Consider the following 15,558-nt stretch of genomic DNA (forward strand, 5'->3'; position numbering starts at 1 on the left):
TGACATGTTTTTCATGAAATATACTCTTACTGAATAGCGTAAAACCCTATAAATTGTTCCTATATTAATTAAAAACAAACCTGTGCCTCCTGAATGTTATTGAAGAGTTTCACTCACCCAAAGACACCAGGCTGCTGTAGGTCTCCAGCATCACATCCTTGTACAAAGTCCTCTGAGCATCATTCAAGTCCTGCCACTCCTCCCAGGTGAAGTCCACAGCCACATCCTCAAATGACACCAGTTCCTGTAATGGCACATTGATCTCAATTCAAGCCACCAGCCCTGGGTCACAAAACAGGAATCTCAGAGTTCACACCTGTGTGTGTGTGTGTGTCTTATGTGTTAAACAAGATGCTTCTTTTTGGTACTCCATATGGTGGAGAAAAAAAACCAGCAGGAATATCATCTTACTGTAATAATATAATAATTACTAAATATATGATTCCAAATCTTACCTTATAACTAAGGACCATCCCTGTGGCTAGTGACAAAAGTATGAATAAAATGGTTCTCTAAGGAGTTTACAATCAGGTATGAAGACATAATTGTAAATATATAACTGAGCCAGTGTGTAAGATAAATACAGGAATATGTTTTGCAATTCACTGAAATGACAAAGACGTTAAGCTCTTCCATGTGAACCACATGTTTTCCTTAATATAAGACAACAGCAAAACTGCCATCACAAGACCAAAGGAAGATACCCCATGGTAGTGGAACTACACACAGCACCATGTCTAGGTGAATGCTTGTGAGCTGTGATAACAAATACACACACTATTTAAAAAACTCATTATGAAATGATTCTGCATTTACATATTTGTCTATTTCAAACAGTAAAGCATATACAATTATTTTTTAATTACTTATAAACTGAAGGCACATACAAGTGCTTTCCAAAATTTCCTTCCTACATATCAAAAAATTGCTTGTGTCTGCATGAGACTGAACACTGACACTTTTTAATCCACAGGGTGCAAATAACGCAACTGATTTGTATTTCCAAAATCACATAACTAGATTTACAATTTAACAGCTATCCACTAGAAAGAGAATGGAAAGAACCTTAGAGTCAGATGGGAAGAAAACAGGATGATGGAAGACTAGCTACATTAGAACATAGAGCAAGTCTGGTCAGTTAGCTCACTTTGGAGAGCGTGGTTCTGGTAACACTCAGGTCACAGTTTCAGATCCCAGGACTGGCCACCCAGTAGGAAAACAGAAAAAAGAACAAAAAGAACACAGAGCAGTACGCATCCAGAAGACGGATGTAATACTACAAAAAAGAAAAAGAAAGGGAAATAAAATGCAGGAAGACACTGTGGTATTAAATTCCTGTGCAGAAAATAAAAAAGTGTTTTACTCTCAGGCTCTCTACATAATCATAGTTAGTTAGGTAGTGGCACTCTAAAGTGTAAATTGAAGAATGGCAGAAAAATATGATGGGCAGAAATAAAGCAGACTTGAACACATTATACTTAAAATATCTGTGGGAATGTCCAAATTGCAATCAGATACATGATTCCAGAGTTGAAGTGATAGAGATCTAAGCTGAAGATAAAGATTTGAAAATTTGTTAGTCCATTTCCAGTGCTTATAACAACATACCTGGAACTGGGGGATTTGTAAGAAAATGAAATTTACTGTTTGCAGACTCAAAGATGGGAAGTCCAAGGTCCAGTGAACACAGCTGGGGAAGGCTGTGGTGGAGACGACAGTGAAGCAGTGGTCTCATATGGCAGAAAATGGCAGAGTAGAGACAGGCTAAGCTCTCATGTGTTCTTCTTTTAAAACCCTCAGAAGCACACTTCTGCCCTCCATTATTAACTCATTTCTCATGGCATGATCTTAGAATCTAATCACATCTTGAAGGCCCCAACTTTCAATGACCATAATTGGATTTCCCACTACCTTAACACTGTCAAGCTGCGAGTCAGGTTTTGGGCGGACATTCAGTACAAGGAAAGCATGAGAATTTCAATGTTACTTGAAGACCTCAGAATAAGTTAACAAACCTAAGAGAGTCCGAATAAAAAGAAAACAAATCAAAACCAAAAAAGAACAAGGTCAGAGTCTGCAGAAGCACTTTATTGTTAATCATAAGATAGAGGAAATGAAAGACTGTAAAGAACAAAACGAAATGTTCTAAATTTATTACACCATTAAAGGAAAGCTCTGTATTAAGAAGTCTACCAATAATATAATTCACCTTATATTTACTTTTCTTCTTCTTATTTTTTTTTTTTTGGCATTTGGTCCTTTTTGAAATCCAACATATTTATTGTTCTATCAATGAAATTCCTTTAAATAATTACACAGATATTATAAAGATACATGGTGGGTGGGCAACTGACCAGTATAGGGTTCAAACTATGGTCCTTGATATGACTGGCTCCATACTCTCATTAACTTCATATACTGAACACAGCTGAGGAAAAAAATCTCTTGGCTTGAGGATACATCAAAAAATTAAGAAGTGAAAAGCATACACACACAAGAAAAAGACAAAAAAGGACAGAACATAATATCCGAGGACTGACGGACAATGACAAAAGTTGTAACAAAGAGTAATGGGAAAAAAAAAAAAAAAGAAAACAGCAGAAAAGAGATGGAGGGGAAAAAATAGAAGAAACATTTAAAACAATAATGTCTAAGAACTTCCACAATTTAACATCAAGCACAAAATCAAAGATCAAGGGAGTTGAGATAACACAGAGCCAGATAAATGCCAAAAAGCTACATCTTCATATGTAGCTCTCAAACTTCAGAAAATGAAAAAGAGAGAAAAAATCTGACTGAAGCCAGAGGGAGGAAAACACATCTTGCTTAAAAAGAAGCAAGATAAGAATTACTTCCAGCATCTCCTGGGAATCCAATAAGGAGAGAATAGTGAAATATTCAAAGTGTTGAGTAAAGCAACCTACAACCCAGATTTCTGTACACTATGAAATCAAGCTGTGGAAAAGAAGAAATACTTTCTCAGGCAAAAGAAATTGGGAGAATTTGTTGCCAATACACCTGTGCTGGAAGCAAAGTGAAAAAAAAAAAATTCTTACAGAGAAGAAAAAAGACATGCATTAGAATCTGCATATCCATAACGGGAATTAAAGAAACAAGTGAAGGTACAATAAAAAGCATTTTAAGTTTTATTATTGCAACACAGTTGATTGTACATATCTTTGGGGTACAGCATTGAATATCAGTACCTGTGTGTAATATGTGACATTAAAATCAGGATAATTAGTTGAGGACTTCTGGTCAAGATGGCAGAATAGACGGTCACCAGTGTCACTCCCACAAATCGACAAATTTACAACTATAAATATGTAACAGCCAAGCTGGTGCTGCTGGAGCTCAGATGAAGAGGAGGAGAGACCTATGGAATTCATGAAGACTGGAGAAACCATGAAGAGAGAAAGAAAAAACTGCTCTCAGTGTTTTGGGCCATGGCTGCTTTCATGCTGGAGCACATGGAGCAGGAGCTGGCAGAAGCCACAGCTGTGCCCTTTAGGTGGAATTACTTGAAGGTGGAAGGGGAGAAGAGAACTTTGGTGGCCCCCACGACAGCAAGATCACTAACAGGGTTCCCACTGACCCACACAGGACTGAGGAGCCAGAACAGCTGAAAAAGGGGAGCCACTCAGACAGGTGAGTCACCACAAGGGACTGGTGCGGGGCCCGTCCAGGGGAGGTGTTTGGAGCATGGGTGGTTGGGGAGATGGGCCCACTGGGAGAACACTGGGACACAGCAAGGACAATCTACCCCCCAATGAGAACATGACCACTCAGAGGAGACTGCTCAGGAATGCAGAACTGCATGGGGTGCAGTTCAATGAACTCAGGCCCAGATCAGAGTTTTTACACGACCCAGGTGCACTGTCTGGAGAGCCGGAAGTACCTGTAAGGTCAACCATTAAAGCCTGAGCTGCACAAAAAGTCTTCCCTAGGGAAACAACAGCAAAGCAGCAATTAACCTCAATCACACAGCTAAAGTCCTGGTTCCCAAAGGAACTTTCACCAGCTTAGAAGCAAGCAAAGGACAAAAACTTAGTTCTGGGCCAGGCACACCATGAATGCCTTGTGGCCCACCATAGGACATGAAGCATGGAGCAAGGGGCCAGTAACCCCACCCACAACCACACACCACCAGCACATCAGAGCCCCACCCAAGAACCCAAGGATTGGAGCCAAGGACTGGATCCCACTCCAATATACACGCATGCCACCAATGCCTAGGGGTCTGCCTTGGTACCCGGGTATAGCAGCCAGTGACCACACCCCCTTCCCATAACCAGGCACACTGTGACAGTGCCTAGGGGTCTGCCTGAGGACCTGAGGCATAGAGAAGGGGGCCAGACCCCCTCCCACAACCAGGCATGCTGGGAAAGTGCATCAGGGCCAGCCCAGAGGCCAGAGGCATGGAGAAGGGGACCAAACCTTCCTCCCACCACGAGGCACACTGTGCCAGCACCCTGGTTCCCACCCAGGGTGTGCAGCCAGGGACTGAAATGTCTCCACAACCAGGCAGCCCATGCCAGTGCCTCAGGGCCTTCCCTGGGACCTGAGGCATGGAGAAGGGGACTGGACCCCCTCCCACAACCAGGCACCCTGTGCCAGCACCTCAGGGCCCAGTCAGGGTATGGAGAAAGGGACCAGACAGTCTCCACAACCAGGCACACTGCCAGCACCATGGAGCAGGCCAAAAACATCTCTTCCATGTGGGTGGCCCACCATAGCCACCAAAATAATCATGGCTGCCATGAAGGTGGCTAGATGCCACAACCACCACACAGATTGTCTGCCAGCCACTGGAGTGAGTTGACACAAGGAGAGTCACCAGCAGAGATAAAGGAGGAGGATGTCTGTCTCCACAGAGCCCATTTCATAGTGACAGAAGAGACATCTGCTCTATGACAGTATTTGGGGAACTGGCTGCGCGTCTCAGTACTGGACAGATAATTTGGGCAGCAAATCAACAGAGTAACCATTATTTTTCCAGGGGGAGAGAAGAAATCTAGGGTGATTAGAGAGGGGAGGGGGGAAAAGAAAGGGATGGGGATGGATTGGACAAGAAGAATAAAGAATGATTGCGATTTGTAACAATATATATGCTAGTAATATTGATTTGGTCAACATATCTCAAATGTTGAGCCCCCAAAATATGTATAATCAATTTTGATTCAATAAAAATTTTTATCAATTTAAATAAACAAAAGGGGTGATTACTACATTCCTCATTACACAATGTAATCGATTTTGGGGTCCCTTTACTCCCTTCCCACATCCCCCTTGCTATTTACCACCTCTGGTAACCACACTTCTGTTTTCTTTTCTCAAAGTTCAATACATTATGGTGATTCTTGTGTACTTCTTTTGATGCTTTATTGTTTACTTATGTATTTATTTATTTTATTAGCTCCCACATATATGTGAAAACATGCAATATTTCTCTTTCTGTGCCTGTCTTATTTTATTTAACATAATTTTTTCTAAGTTCATCCATGCTGCTGTGAATGGAATCTTTCATTCTCTTTATGGCAGAGTAATATTCCATTATATAAATATACCACAATTTCCTTATCAAGTCATCCAATGAAGAAAATTTAGGTTGGTTCCAACTCTTGCCTACTGCAAATGGAGCTGCAATAAACATGGGAGTACAGGTGTCCCTCCTACATGATCATTTCCATACCTTCAAATATATACTCCACAGCGCAATTGCTGAGTCATTTGGCAGTTCTACCTGTAGTTGCTTGAGGAACATCCATACCATTTCCCATAATGTCTGCACCAATTTACAGTCTCATCAACAGTATAGGAGGGTTCCTCTTTCTCCACCTTCTCATCAGCATTTGCTATTCCCTGCTTTTTTGATAATAGCCTTTTTAACTGGAGTGAGATGATATCTCAGTATGGTTTTGATTTTCACTTCCCAGATGCTGAGTGATATTCAGTATCCTCATGTGTCTACTGGACATCTCTACATCTTTCTTTAGGAAATGCTTATTCAGCTCCTTTGCACAGTTTTAAAGGCAGACTATTTGTTATTTTACTGTTAAATTGTTCCAGTTACTTGTATACTCTGGGTATTAATCTTTTGTCAGGTGCATAGTTTGCAAATATTTTCTCCCAATCTGTAGGTTGCTCTTTTGCCTATACAGAAGCTTTCTAATTTGATATGGTACCATTTCTTTATTTTTTTCTTTTGTTGCCTATGCTGTAGGGATCATATTCGAACAGTCTTTGCCAAGTCCTACTTCCTGAAGTATTTCCCCTATGTTTGCTTTTAGGAGTTTTATAGTTTCAGCTCTTATTTTTAAGTTTTCAATCCATTTCTTCCAATCCAAGAGCATGGAATACCTTTTCTCCTTTTATTCCTTCCTTGATTTTTTTCAACAGTGATTTGTAGATCCCAGTGTAGAGATCTTTCACATCTCTCATTAACTGTGACTGTTGTAAATCGAATACAGCTTTCTTGATTTCTTTTTCTGTGGGTTCAAAAACATTACTAATCTTTGCATGTTGATGTTGTATCCTGAAACTTTACTGAAACTGTTTACTGAATCTAAGAGTTTTTTATATATACTATTTAGGCTTCACTATACATAGGATCATGATACCTGCAAACAGACGACTTGACTTTGTCTTTTCCATTCTGGATGCACTTTCCTTCTTTCTCTTGACTGATTACTGTGGCTAGTATTTCCTATACCACATTAAATAAGAGTTGAGGGTAGATATCCTTGTTTTCTTCCCATTGTTAAGGAAAAAGTTTCCAACTTTTCCCCATTCAGGATAAAACTGACATTAAGTTTGTCATATATGGGTTTTATTGTGTGGAGATACTTTCTATACCTAATTTGCTGACAGTCTTTATCATGAAGTGATGTTGAATTTTTTCAAGTGCTTCTTCAGTGTCTGTGGAGATAACCATGTTTTTTGTCCTTGATTTTGTTCATGTTGGGTAACACATTTATTGACTTGCATATCTTGAACTATTCTGGTGTCCCTGGGATGAACCCTACTTGATCACAATGTCTATTTTTTTGGATGTTCTGCTGAATTCTATCTGCTAATATTGTATTGAGGATTTCTGTGTCTATATTCATCAAATATAGTGGCCTATAGTTCATTTTGTGTGTGTGTGTGGCATCTTTGTCCGCTTTTGGATCAGAATGCTGTCTCCCTCGTAGAGTTTCAGAGAATAACCTCTGTTTCAATTTTTTGGAAGTGTTTCAAAAGAATTTGTATTAATTCCTCCTTAAAGGTTTGGTAGAATCCATCAATAAAGCCATCTGGCCCTTGCTGTTTCTTTGTTAGGAGATTGCTGATTACTGTTTCAATCTTGTTGCTTGTTATCGCTTTGTTCAGGTTTTCTATATCTTCTTCATTCAGCCTTGGTAGTTTTGATGTATCCAGAAATTTGCCCATTTCCTCCAGGTTTTCAAATTTATTGGTGTATAGTTGTTTATAACAGTCACCAATGATTCTTTGTGTTTCTGTAGTATAGGCCAATGATTCTTTGTGTTTTGTTTATAACAGTCACCAATGATTCTTTGTGTTTCTGTAGTATAGGTAGTGATGTCTTCTTTTTCATTTCTGATGTTTGTTATTTGGGTCTTTTCTCTTCTTTCTTTAATTAGCCTACCTAAACTTGTGTCTATTTTGATTACCCTCTCAAAAAAAAACCAAAATTTTTTTCACTGATCATTTGTGTCATTTTGGGGGTTTCTATTTCATTTAGTCCTGCACTGATCTTATTTCTTGCCATCTGTTAGTTTTGGAATTGATCTTTCTATAGTTTTTTGAGGTATTTTGTTGTTTATTTTCAGTCCTACTCTTCCCATATAAGCATTTATTACAGTAAATTTCCTTCTTATTACTGATTTTGCAGTATCCCCTATGGTTTGGTGTGATGTCTTTATTTTCATTCGTTTCAAGAAATTTTTTGATTTCCTGTTAAAATTCTTGGACGTATAGGTCATACAGGAAAACGCTGTTTAATTTCCATGTGTTTGTAAGCTTTCCAGAGTTTTGTTAGGTATAGATTTCTATTATTAATCCATTATCATCTGAAAATATATATGAAATAACTTCATATGTTTTGGGACTTGATTTTTGACCTAACATATGGTGTATCCTGGAGAATGTTCCATATACGGATGAGAAAAATATATATTCTGCGGTTGCTGGATGAAATCTTTTTGGATATCTGCCAAGTTCAATTCCTCTAAAGTGCAGTGGGGGGGGGTTGGGTTTTTTTTTTCCTTTTTGTCTTTTTTCGTGACCGGTAATGGGATCGCAACTCTCGGTGTCGTGCCCGCACCGCGCTCAACCAGTGAGTGGACCGGTCTCTGTATGGGATCCAAACCGTCAGTGGGAGCGCCGCCACGCTCCCAAGTGCCGCACTCTACCAAGTGCGCCACTGGGCCGGCCCTTAAAGTGCAGTTTAAATATTGTGTTTCTGTTGGTTTTTCACCTAGATGATCTCTCCAATGTTCAGAGAGGGGTGTTCAGATCCCCAGCTATTATGCTATTAGAATCTATCTCTTTAAGTCTAATGGTGTTTGCTTGATATATTTGGGAACTCTAAAGTTGGGTGCATATATGTTTAGTATTGTTAGGTCTTCTTTCTGAATACATACTTTTTCATTATATAGTAACATTCTACTTCTCTTTTTATGGTTTCTGGTTTAAAATCTATTTTATCCCACATAAGAATAGCTACTCTTCCTCGTTTTTGGTTTCCATTCATATGAGATTTCTTTTTCCATCTGTTTACTCTTAGTATGTGTGTGCCTTTACAGGTGAGGTGAGACAGCATATAGTTTGCTCTATCCTTTTAATCCAATCACTCCATGTCTTCTGAGTGGGGTATTTAATCCATTTACATTAACAGTTATTATTAAACTCTGTTGACTTACTCCTGACATTTTATTGATTTTTGCTTGGATGTTTTAAGTACATTTTTTCCTTTACTTCCATTTCATAGTTTGTCTTCCATGTTTGTTGCTTTTTTGAGGTGATTTTAGAATTTTCTTTCTCTTTAGCATTTGCATTTTTCTTCTATCAATGGGTTTTGTTCTTTCTCATGTATCCATCATAAAGATTTCTGTTGTTCAGATACTGGATGCAGTACTCCCTTGAAGATATCTTTTTGGGCTGGTTGTGTGGTGGTGAGTTCCCACAGCATTTGTTTTTGTGGGAAATGTATTCTTTCTCCCTTGTTTCTAAAGAATTGACTTCCTGGGTATAGTACTCCTTGCTGGCAATTTTTGCCTTTTAGTATTTTGAATATATCATTACATTCTCTTCTGGCCTTTAGGGTTTCTGGTGAAAAGTCTGTTGTTACTCTGATGGGGGCTCCCTTACAGGTGACTTGACACTTTGGTTGCTTTTAAGGTTCTCTTTCTCTTTGACCTTTGCCAATCTGACTATGATGTCTTGGAGAGGATGTTTTTGGATTGAATTTGTTTTGGGATCTTTGAGCCTCCTTAATCTGAACATGCATATCCCTCCACATACCTGGGAAGGTTTCTGCTTTTATTTCATTGAATATGTATTCAATTCCTTTTCATTTTTCTTCCCTTTTGAAACACCCGATTCAGAAATTTGTGTATGGCAGGTTGCCTGCTTGTTTTAGACTTTCCCCTTATTTATAAAAAAAAAATTTTTTTTTGGTCTACTTTGGTTATTTCAAAAGGCTGTCTTCGACATCACAAATTCTTTCTTCTGCTCATTCTAACCTGCTGTTAATGCTCTCAGTTGTGTTTCTTATTTCATTGACTGACACTTTCAGTTCCATGAGATCTGCTACATTCTTTTTTAAGCCCAATAGTATCTTTGTAAATTTCCTCCTTCAGGTCCTGGATACTTTTTCTCATTTTGTTGTGTCACCTGCTTCTTCTTGTATCTTACTGAGATTCTTAGGGATTCTTGAAATTCCTTTTCAATCAATTGAAGGACTTCTTGCGCTATACAGTCTGGTACTTGAAAATCATTATATTCCTTTGGTGGTGTCATCAGTTTTATTTTTCATAATTCTAGCATCTCTATGTTGGTCTCTAGTCATCTTGTACAGCACTTGCTTTTTCTAGTACTCTGAAGTGGGCTTTGAGAAGAGGGAATTGCTTTTCTAGGTGAGTTTTATATTGACCATTGAATGGGGAGTTTTAAAACTGGCTTCAGGTAGCCACAGTAGTGTAGCCTCCATGTAGGTACAATGGTGAAAGGCAGTATTGGAATTGTATTTGTGTGGGCTTTTAAAAAAAGAAATATCAAGGAAAAAATTTTAAATATTTTTAATAAACAGAAGTGAAAATGCAACTTACTAAAATTTGTGGGATGCAGAAATAGCAATACTTTCAAAATTTTACAATATCGAATGCATATATTTAGAAAAGGATACATCTAAAACCAATATTTAAAGTTTTGTCTTCAGAAAATAAAAGAAAATAAAGCAAATTAAATTAAAAACAAGCCGAAAAAATTAGTGTAGAAATAAAATTGAAAAAGGAAATAAAGAGAAAATTACCAACAAAAAAGTTGATTTATCAAAAAGATCAATATGGACCGAGCCCGTGGCGCACTCGGGAGAGTGCGGCGCTGGGAGCACAGCAGCGTTCCCGCGTGGGTTTGCATCCTATATAGGGATGACCAGTGCGCTCACAGCGCTCACTGGCTGAGTGCAGTGCGGCTGGTCTCAAAAGGACAAAAAAAAAAAAAGAAAAGAAAAAAGATCAATAAAATTTATAAGCCCAAAAGATAGTGACACAGGACAAAAATTACTAATATCAGAAATGAAAGAGAGGGCATCACTGGAGCCTGCAGACATTAAAAATATAAATACCATGAACAACGCTGGGCAAAAATTTGATAACCCAGATAAAATGGACAAATTCCTTGAAAGATAAAACTCACACATAGTAAAGTGCACTATTACAATAGGATTATATCTATTATGAAAATTGAGTAAACTCTAAATAACAATCCTCAAAACAAAAAACCTGACCAAGATGTGATATTTGGGCATTCAAACAAACATTTAAAAGGAAGAAGTTATACCAACTCCCTACCATCTACTTCAGAGAATAAAAAATGAGATACATCACAGCTCATTTACAAGGACAGCATTACCTCAATTCCAAAACCAGACAAAGATATTACAAGAATGGAAAACAACAAGCCATCATCTCACGTGAATGTACATGCAAATATATTCAAAAAAGTATACACAAACCTAATGGAACAATGTTTAAAAAGAACTATGCACCACAACCAAGTGGCATTTATCCCAAGTAAGCAAGGATTGTTCAATACTTGAACATCAATTAATGCAATCCTTCACATCGAAATACTAAAAAGAAATTAGATGGTCCTATCAATAGGTTCAGAAAAAGCCTTTGACAAAATACAGCACCCATTCATCATAAAAACTCTCAGTAAACTAGAAATAGAGGGGAGCTTCACAACTTGATAAAGATTATCTACGGGTGACTGCAGTTAATGTTATTTTTCATGGTGAAAAACTCAGAAGTTTTTCCAGAAAATCAGGAACAAGGGAAGAATGTGCTCTCTCACCACCACTTTCAACATCACACTAAAAGTACTTCATACTGCAATAACAGAAGAAAATGAAACAAAATTACAGACTGGGAAAAATAAATCAATAAATGGGCCTTTGGTTGTAGATAATATGACTATATGTGTAAAAAATTCAAGTAAATAAATGGAAAAACTCCTGGAAAGAATAATGGAGTACAGCAAGATTGCAGCATACAAGGTTAATAAAAATTAATCATGTGTCAACACATCAGCAATGACCAAGTAGAATCTTAAATAATAATTGAAATACTATTTGCTAGAACCTCAAAAACTAAAATGGCTTCAAATCATCTACATCATAAGAAATAAATATCAAGAAAACATAAAGAAAAAAAACCTTTACACCCTATACAACAGCAAAACAAATAACCTGTGTATAAAACAAGCAAAAGAGGAGGTTGGCTGGTTAGCTCTGTAGAGGATTCTTAAATGTACTTCACAGGGCCTGGTTTTCCAAAGCCTTGCAGTTTCAAATATTGACCTTGCGGAGGACTGGAAATTTTCCTCAGGCTATAAAGTCTCTGGTGTAAGATAAAAGATTTCTAACAGCAAGGCTGCTGGCTCAAAAACAGACAATTTACTGATTGTTACGTAAACATATGGAGAAATTGCTGTAAGAAGGAATGTTTGCTAAGCTCAAGCTTTTGTTAATGGATCACTTAATCTTCTAATGGAATGTCATCTGACTTGTTTCACTAAAAGTTACCAGCCTATATTGTTAAACTATAACCCCCCTTGGTTCTCTTCCTGTAACTTCTTGGTCTGGAAAATAAATGCAGGAAGAGAACCTCAATTTCAGGTTAATTTCCCAAGGAAGGGATGCCTCTCACTTGAGGATTCTGAGGGAGATTAACGACTTCAGGGTCTATCACTGCTTGCAAGAGATGGGATTTGAGTAATACTTTGTGCCTCCATCACCCAGGGGAAGTGGGGTGACAAATCCATGGGGGGCAAAGCAACATAGCTCTGTTGCTTAGAAAGCACAATTGTAACACCAAGTTACAAGTTCAGTTCCAGGAGAGTTCCAGTTAAGGTGGCAGAATAGGCTGTCCACAGCATCACTATCTCCCCACAAATCAACCAATTTACAACTATAAAAATGTAACATCAGCCAAGCTGGGGCCATTACAGCTCAGGGGAAGAGGAGGAGAGACTTAGAGTCCATGAAGGTGGGAGAAACCACAATGAGAAAGAAAAAATTGCTCTGAGCATTTCAGACCATGGCAGCTTTAAGGCTCAAGTTGCTGAGCATATGGAGCAGGAGCCAGCAGAAGCCACAGCTGTGCCTTTCAGATGGAGTTACTTGGAGGCAGCAGGGGAGAAGAGGCCCTTGGTGGACCCCAGGACAGCAAGACCACTAATACAGTTCCTGTGCACCCATACAGGAGTGAGGAGCCAGAACAGCTGAAAAAGGGGAGCCATTGAGAGGCCAGTGAGTCATCCTAAGGGACCAGTGCAGGGCACATCCCATGAGAAGAATTTGAAGCATGGGTGGTGGTGGAGACAGGCCCACCAGAACAACACTGCGACACAGCAAAGACAGCCAATCTGTGCCTCAATCAGCAAAGGATCACTCAGAGGAGACTGATCAGGAATGCAGAATTGCATGGGGTGCATTTGATGAAAAAATTCAGGCCTAGATCAGAGTTTCCACACAACCCAGGTGCACTGAGTCTCTGAAGAGCCAGAAGTATCTATAAGGTCAACCATTAAACTCTCGGCTGCACAAAAAGTCTTCCCTAGGAAAAGAGCAGCAAAGCAGCAATTTAACTCAAACACACAGCTCAAGTACTGGTTCCCACAGAAAGTCCCCCCATTTTAGAAGTAAGCAAAAGACAAACAATTAGTTCAAGATCAAGAACACCACCAGTGCCTTGGAGCACGCCAGGTCACAGGAGGCATGGAGTTGAGGACTGGACCCTGCCCACAACTACTCACACCGCATGCATCTTGGGGCCTGTCTGGTGACCCAAAGCATGGAGAAGGGGACTGGACACCCCTCCCACAACCAGGCATACCATGCCAATGTCTTGGGACCTGTCTGGGGACCTGAGTCATGGAGAAGTGGACCACACTTCCCTCCCACAATCAGGCACACCATGCCAGTGCCTCAGGACCCACCAGGGGACACAAGGCATGGAGTCATAGACCAAACCCCCTTCCCACAACCAGGCACAACATGCCAGTGTTTCAGGGGCTGCCCAGGGACCCAAGGCATGGAGAAGGGGACTGGACATCCCTCCCACAAACAGGCACTGCACCAGCACCTTGGGGCCTGCCTGAGGACCTGAGGCATGGAGAGGTGACTGGACCCAACTTCCATAACCAGGTACACTGCACCAGCACCTCAGAGCCTGCCCAGGGACCCAAGGCATGGAGAAGGGGGCTGGACCCAACTCCCACAACCAGGCACACTGCCAGCACCTGTAAGCCCCACCTGGGGGCCTGCGGCACAGTTCCAGGGACTGTATGACCTGCTCACAACCAAGCACACCACCAGCACCTTAGGGCCCATCCCAGGGACTCTAGGCATGAAGAAGGGGACCAGATCCCTTCCCACAACCAGGCACACCTGAAGACCTGAGGCATGGAGCTGAGGCCCAGACACTCTCCACAACCAGGCACACTGCCAACACAAACGAGCATGCCAAAAACATCTCCATGTGTGTGGCCCACCACAGCCACCACAATAACCATGGCTGCCATGATAGTGGCTAGGTGCTGCAACCACCATGCAGATCATCCCCCAGCCACTGGAGTGCACTGACACAAAGGGAGTCACCATCAGAGATAAAGAAAAGAGAATGTTGCTCCCCACAAATCCCATTTCAGAATGACAGAAGAAGTATCTGCTCTATAATGATATTGGGGGACCTGATCAAACCTCTCCCCATTGGACAGATCATCTAGACAACAAATCAACAGAGTAACCATTACACTTTCAGAAGGAGGACATCTAGGGTAATTAGAAGGGGAGGGGGAGAAAGACGGGGATGGCAAGAGATGGACAAGGGGCATAAACTATAATTATGATTTGTAACAACATATATGTGAGCAATATTAACTTGATCAACATATCTCAACGTTGAGCCCCCAAAATATGTATAATCTATTTTGATTCAATAAAAATTTTAAAAAGAACCTATTCGTTGAACTATCACAAGAGATAGAAATAAAAAAAAAGTTCTGTTTCAAATACCAGGCAGCCAACCTAACCCCATGCCCCCAAATAAAACAGCAAAGAAATTGAATACGCATATCTTCAAAGAAAATAGACCAATGTCAAACAAGCATATGATGAGATGCTTAACATCATTAATCATTAGAAAATACAAAATCACAAGGAAAAATTACTCCACAATCAATAGAACATAACAGGTTTCAGTGAAATTGGAACCTTAGCATGCCGTGGGTGGCAATGTAAAACACTGCAGTGCCTGTACTATTTAAACAAAAAGTACAGTGGCTTCTCAAATAATTAAAGATGGAATTACCATGTGATTCAGAATTACAAATTCTATGTATATAAGTAATTAATAGCAGAATCTCCAAAAGACATATCCACACCTGTGATCATAGCAGCATTAGTCACGTAGTGAAGTGGTGCAATTCAAATGTACATCCGTGAATGAATGGATAAACAAATTGTGGTATGTACGGAGAAGGAAATATTATTCAGCCTTAAAAAGAAATACAATCTTGGCATATGCTATAACAAGGAACCTGAAGGTCATTACACAAAGTGAAATAAGCCACTCACAAAATCACAAGTATTGTATGGTCCCACTGATAGGAGTCAAATTTTTAGAAACCAAAAAAGAATGGCAGACACCAGAGCGTACAAGTCGGGGAAAACTGACATATGTCATTTGATGTATATAGAGTTTCGGTATTCCAAGATAAAAAAAGTTCTGTACATCTCCTGCAGAACACTATGAATATACATAACACTAC

The 15,558-nt window shown here is 39.7% G+C and overlaps 1 protein-coding gene across 1 annotated transcript in view; it reads right to left on the reverse strand.

Moving 5' to 3' along the window:
• LOC103608763 (zinc finger protein 260-like) overlaps positions 1 to 473 on the reverse strand; it is a 5,672-nt gene extending 5,199 nt beyond the window's left edge. The window contains 2 exon segments of the mRNA XM_008593159.1: positions 118 to 262; positions 456 to 473. Coding sequence (XP_008591381.1) covers positions 118 to 262; positions 456 to 473 — 163 coding nt within the window.
• Positions 474 to 15,558: the final 15,085 nt, after the last annotated feature.

The sequence above is a fragment of the Galeopterus variegatus genome, unplaced genomic scaffold, assembly GCF_000696425.1.
Source record: "Galeopterus variegatus unplaced genomic scaffold, G_variegatus-3.0.2 Scaffold8792, whole genome shotgun sequence".
Lineage (NCBI taxonomy): Eukaryota > Metazoa > Chordata > Mammalia > Dermoptera > Cynocephalidae > Galeopterus > Galeopterus variegatus.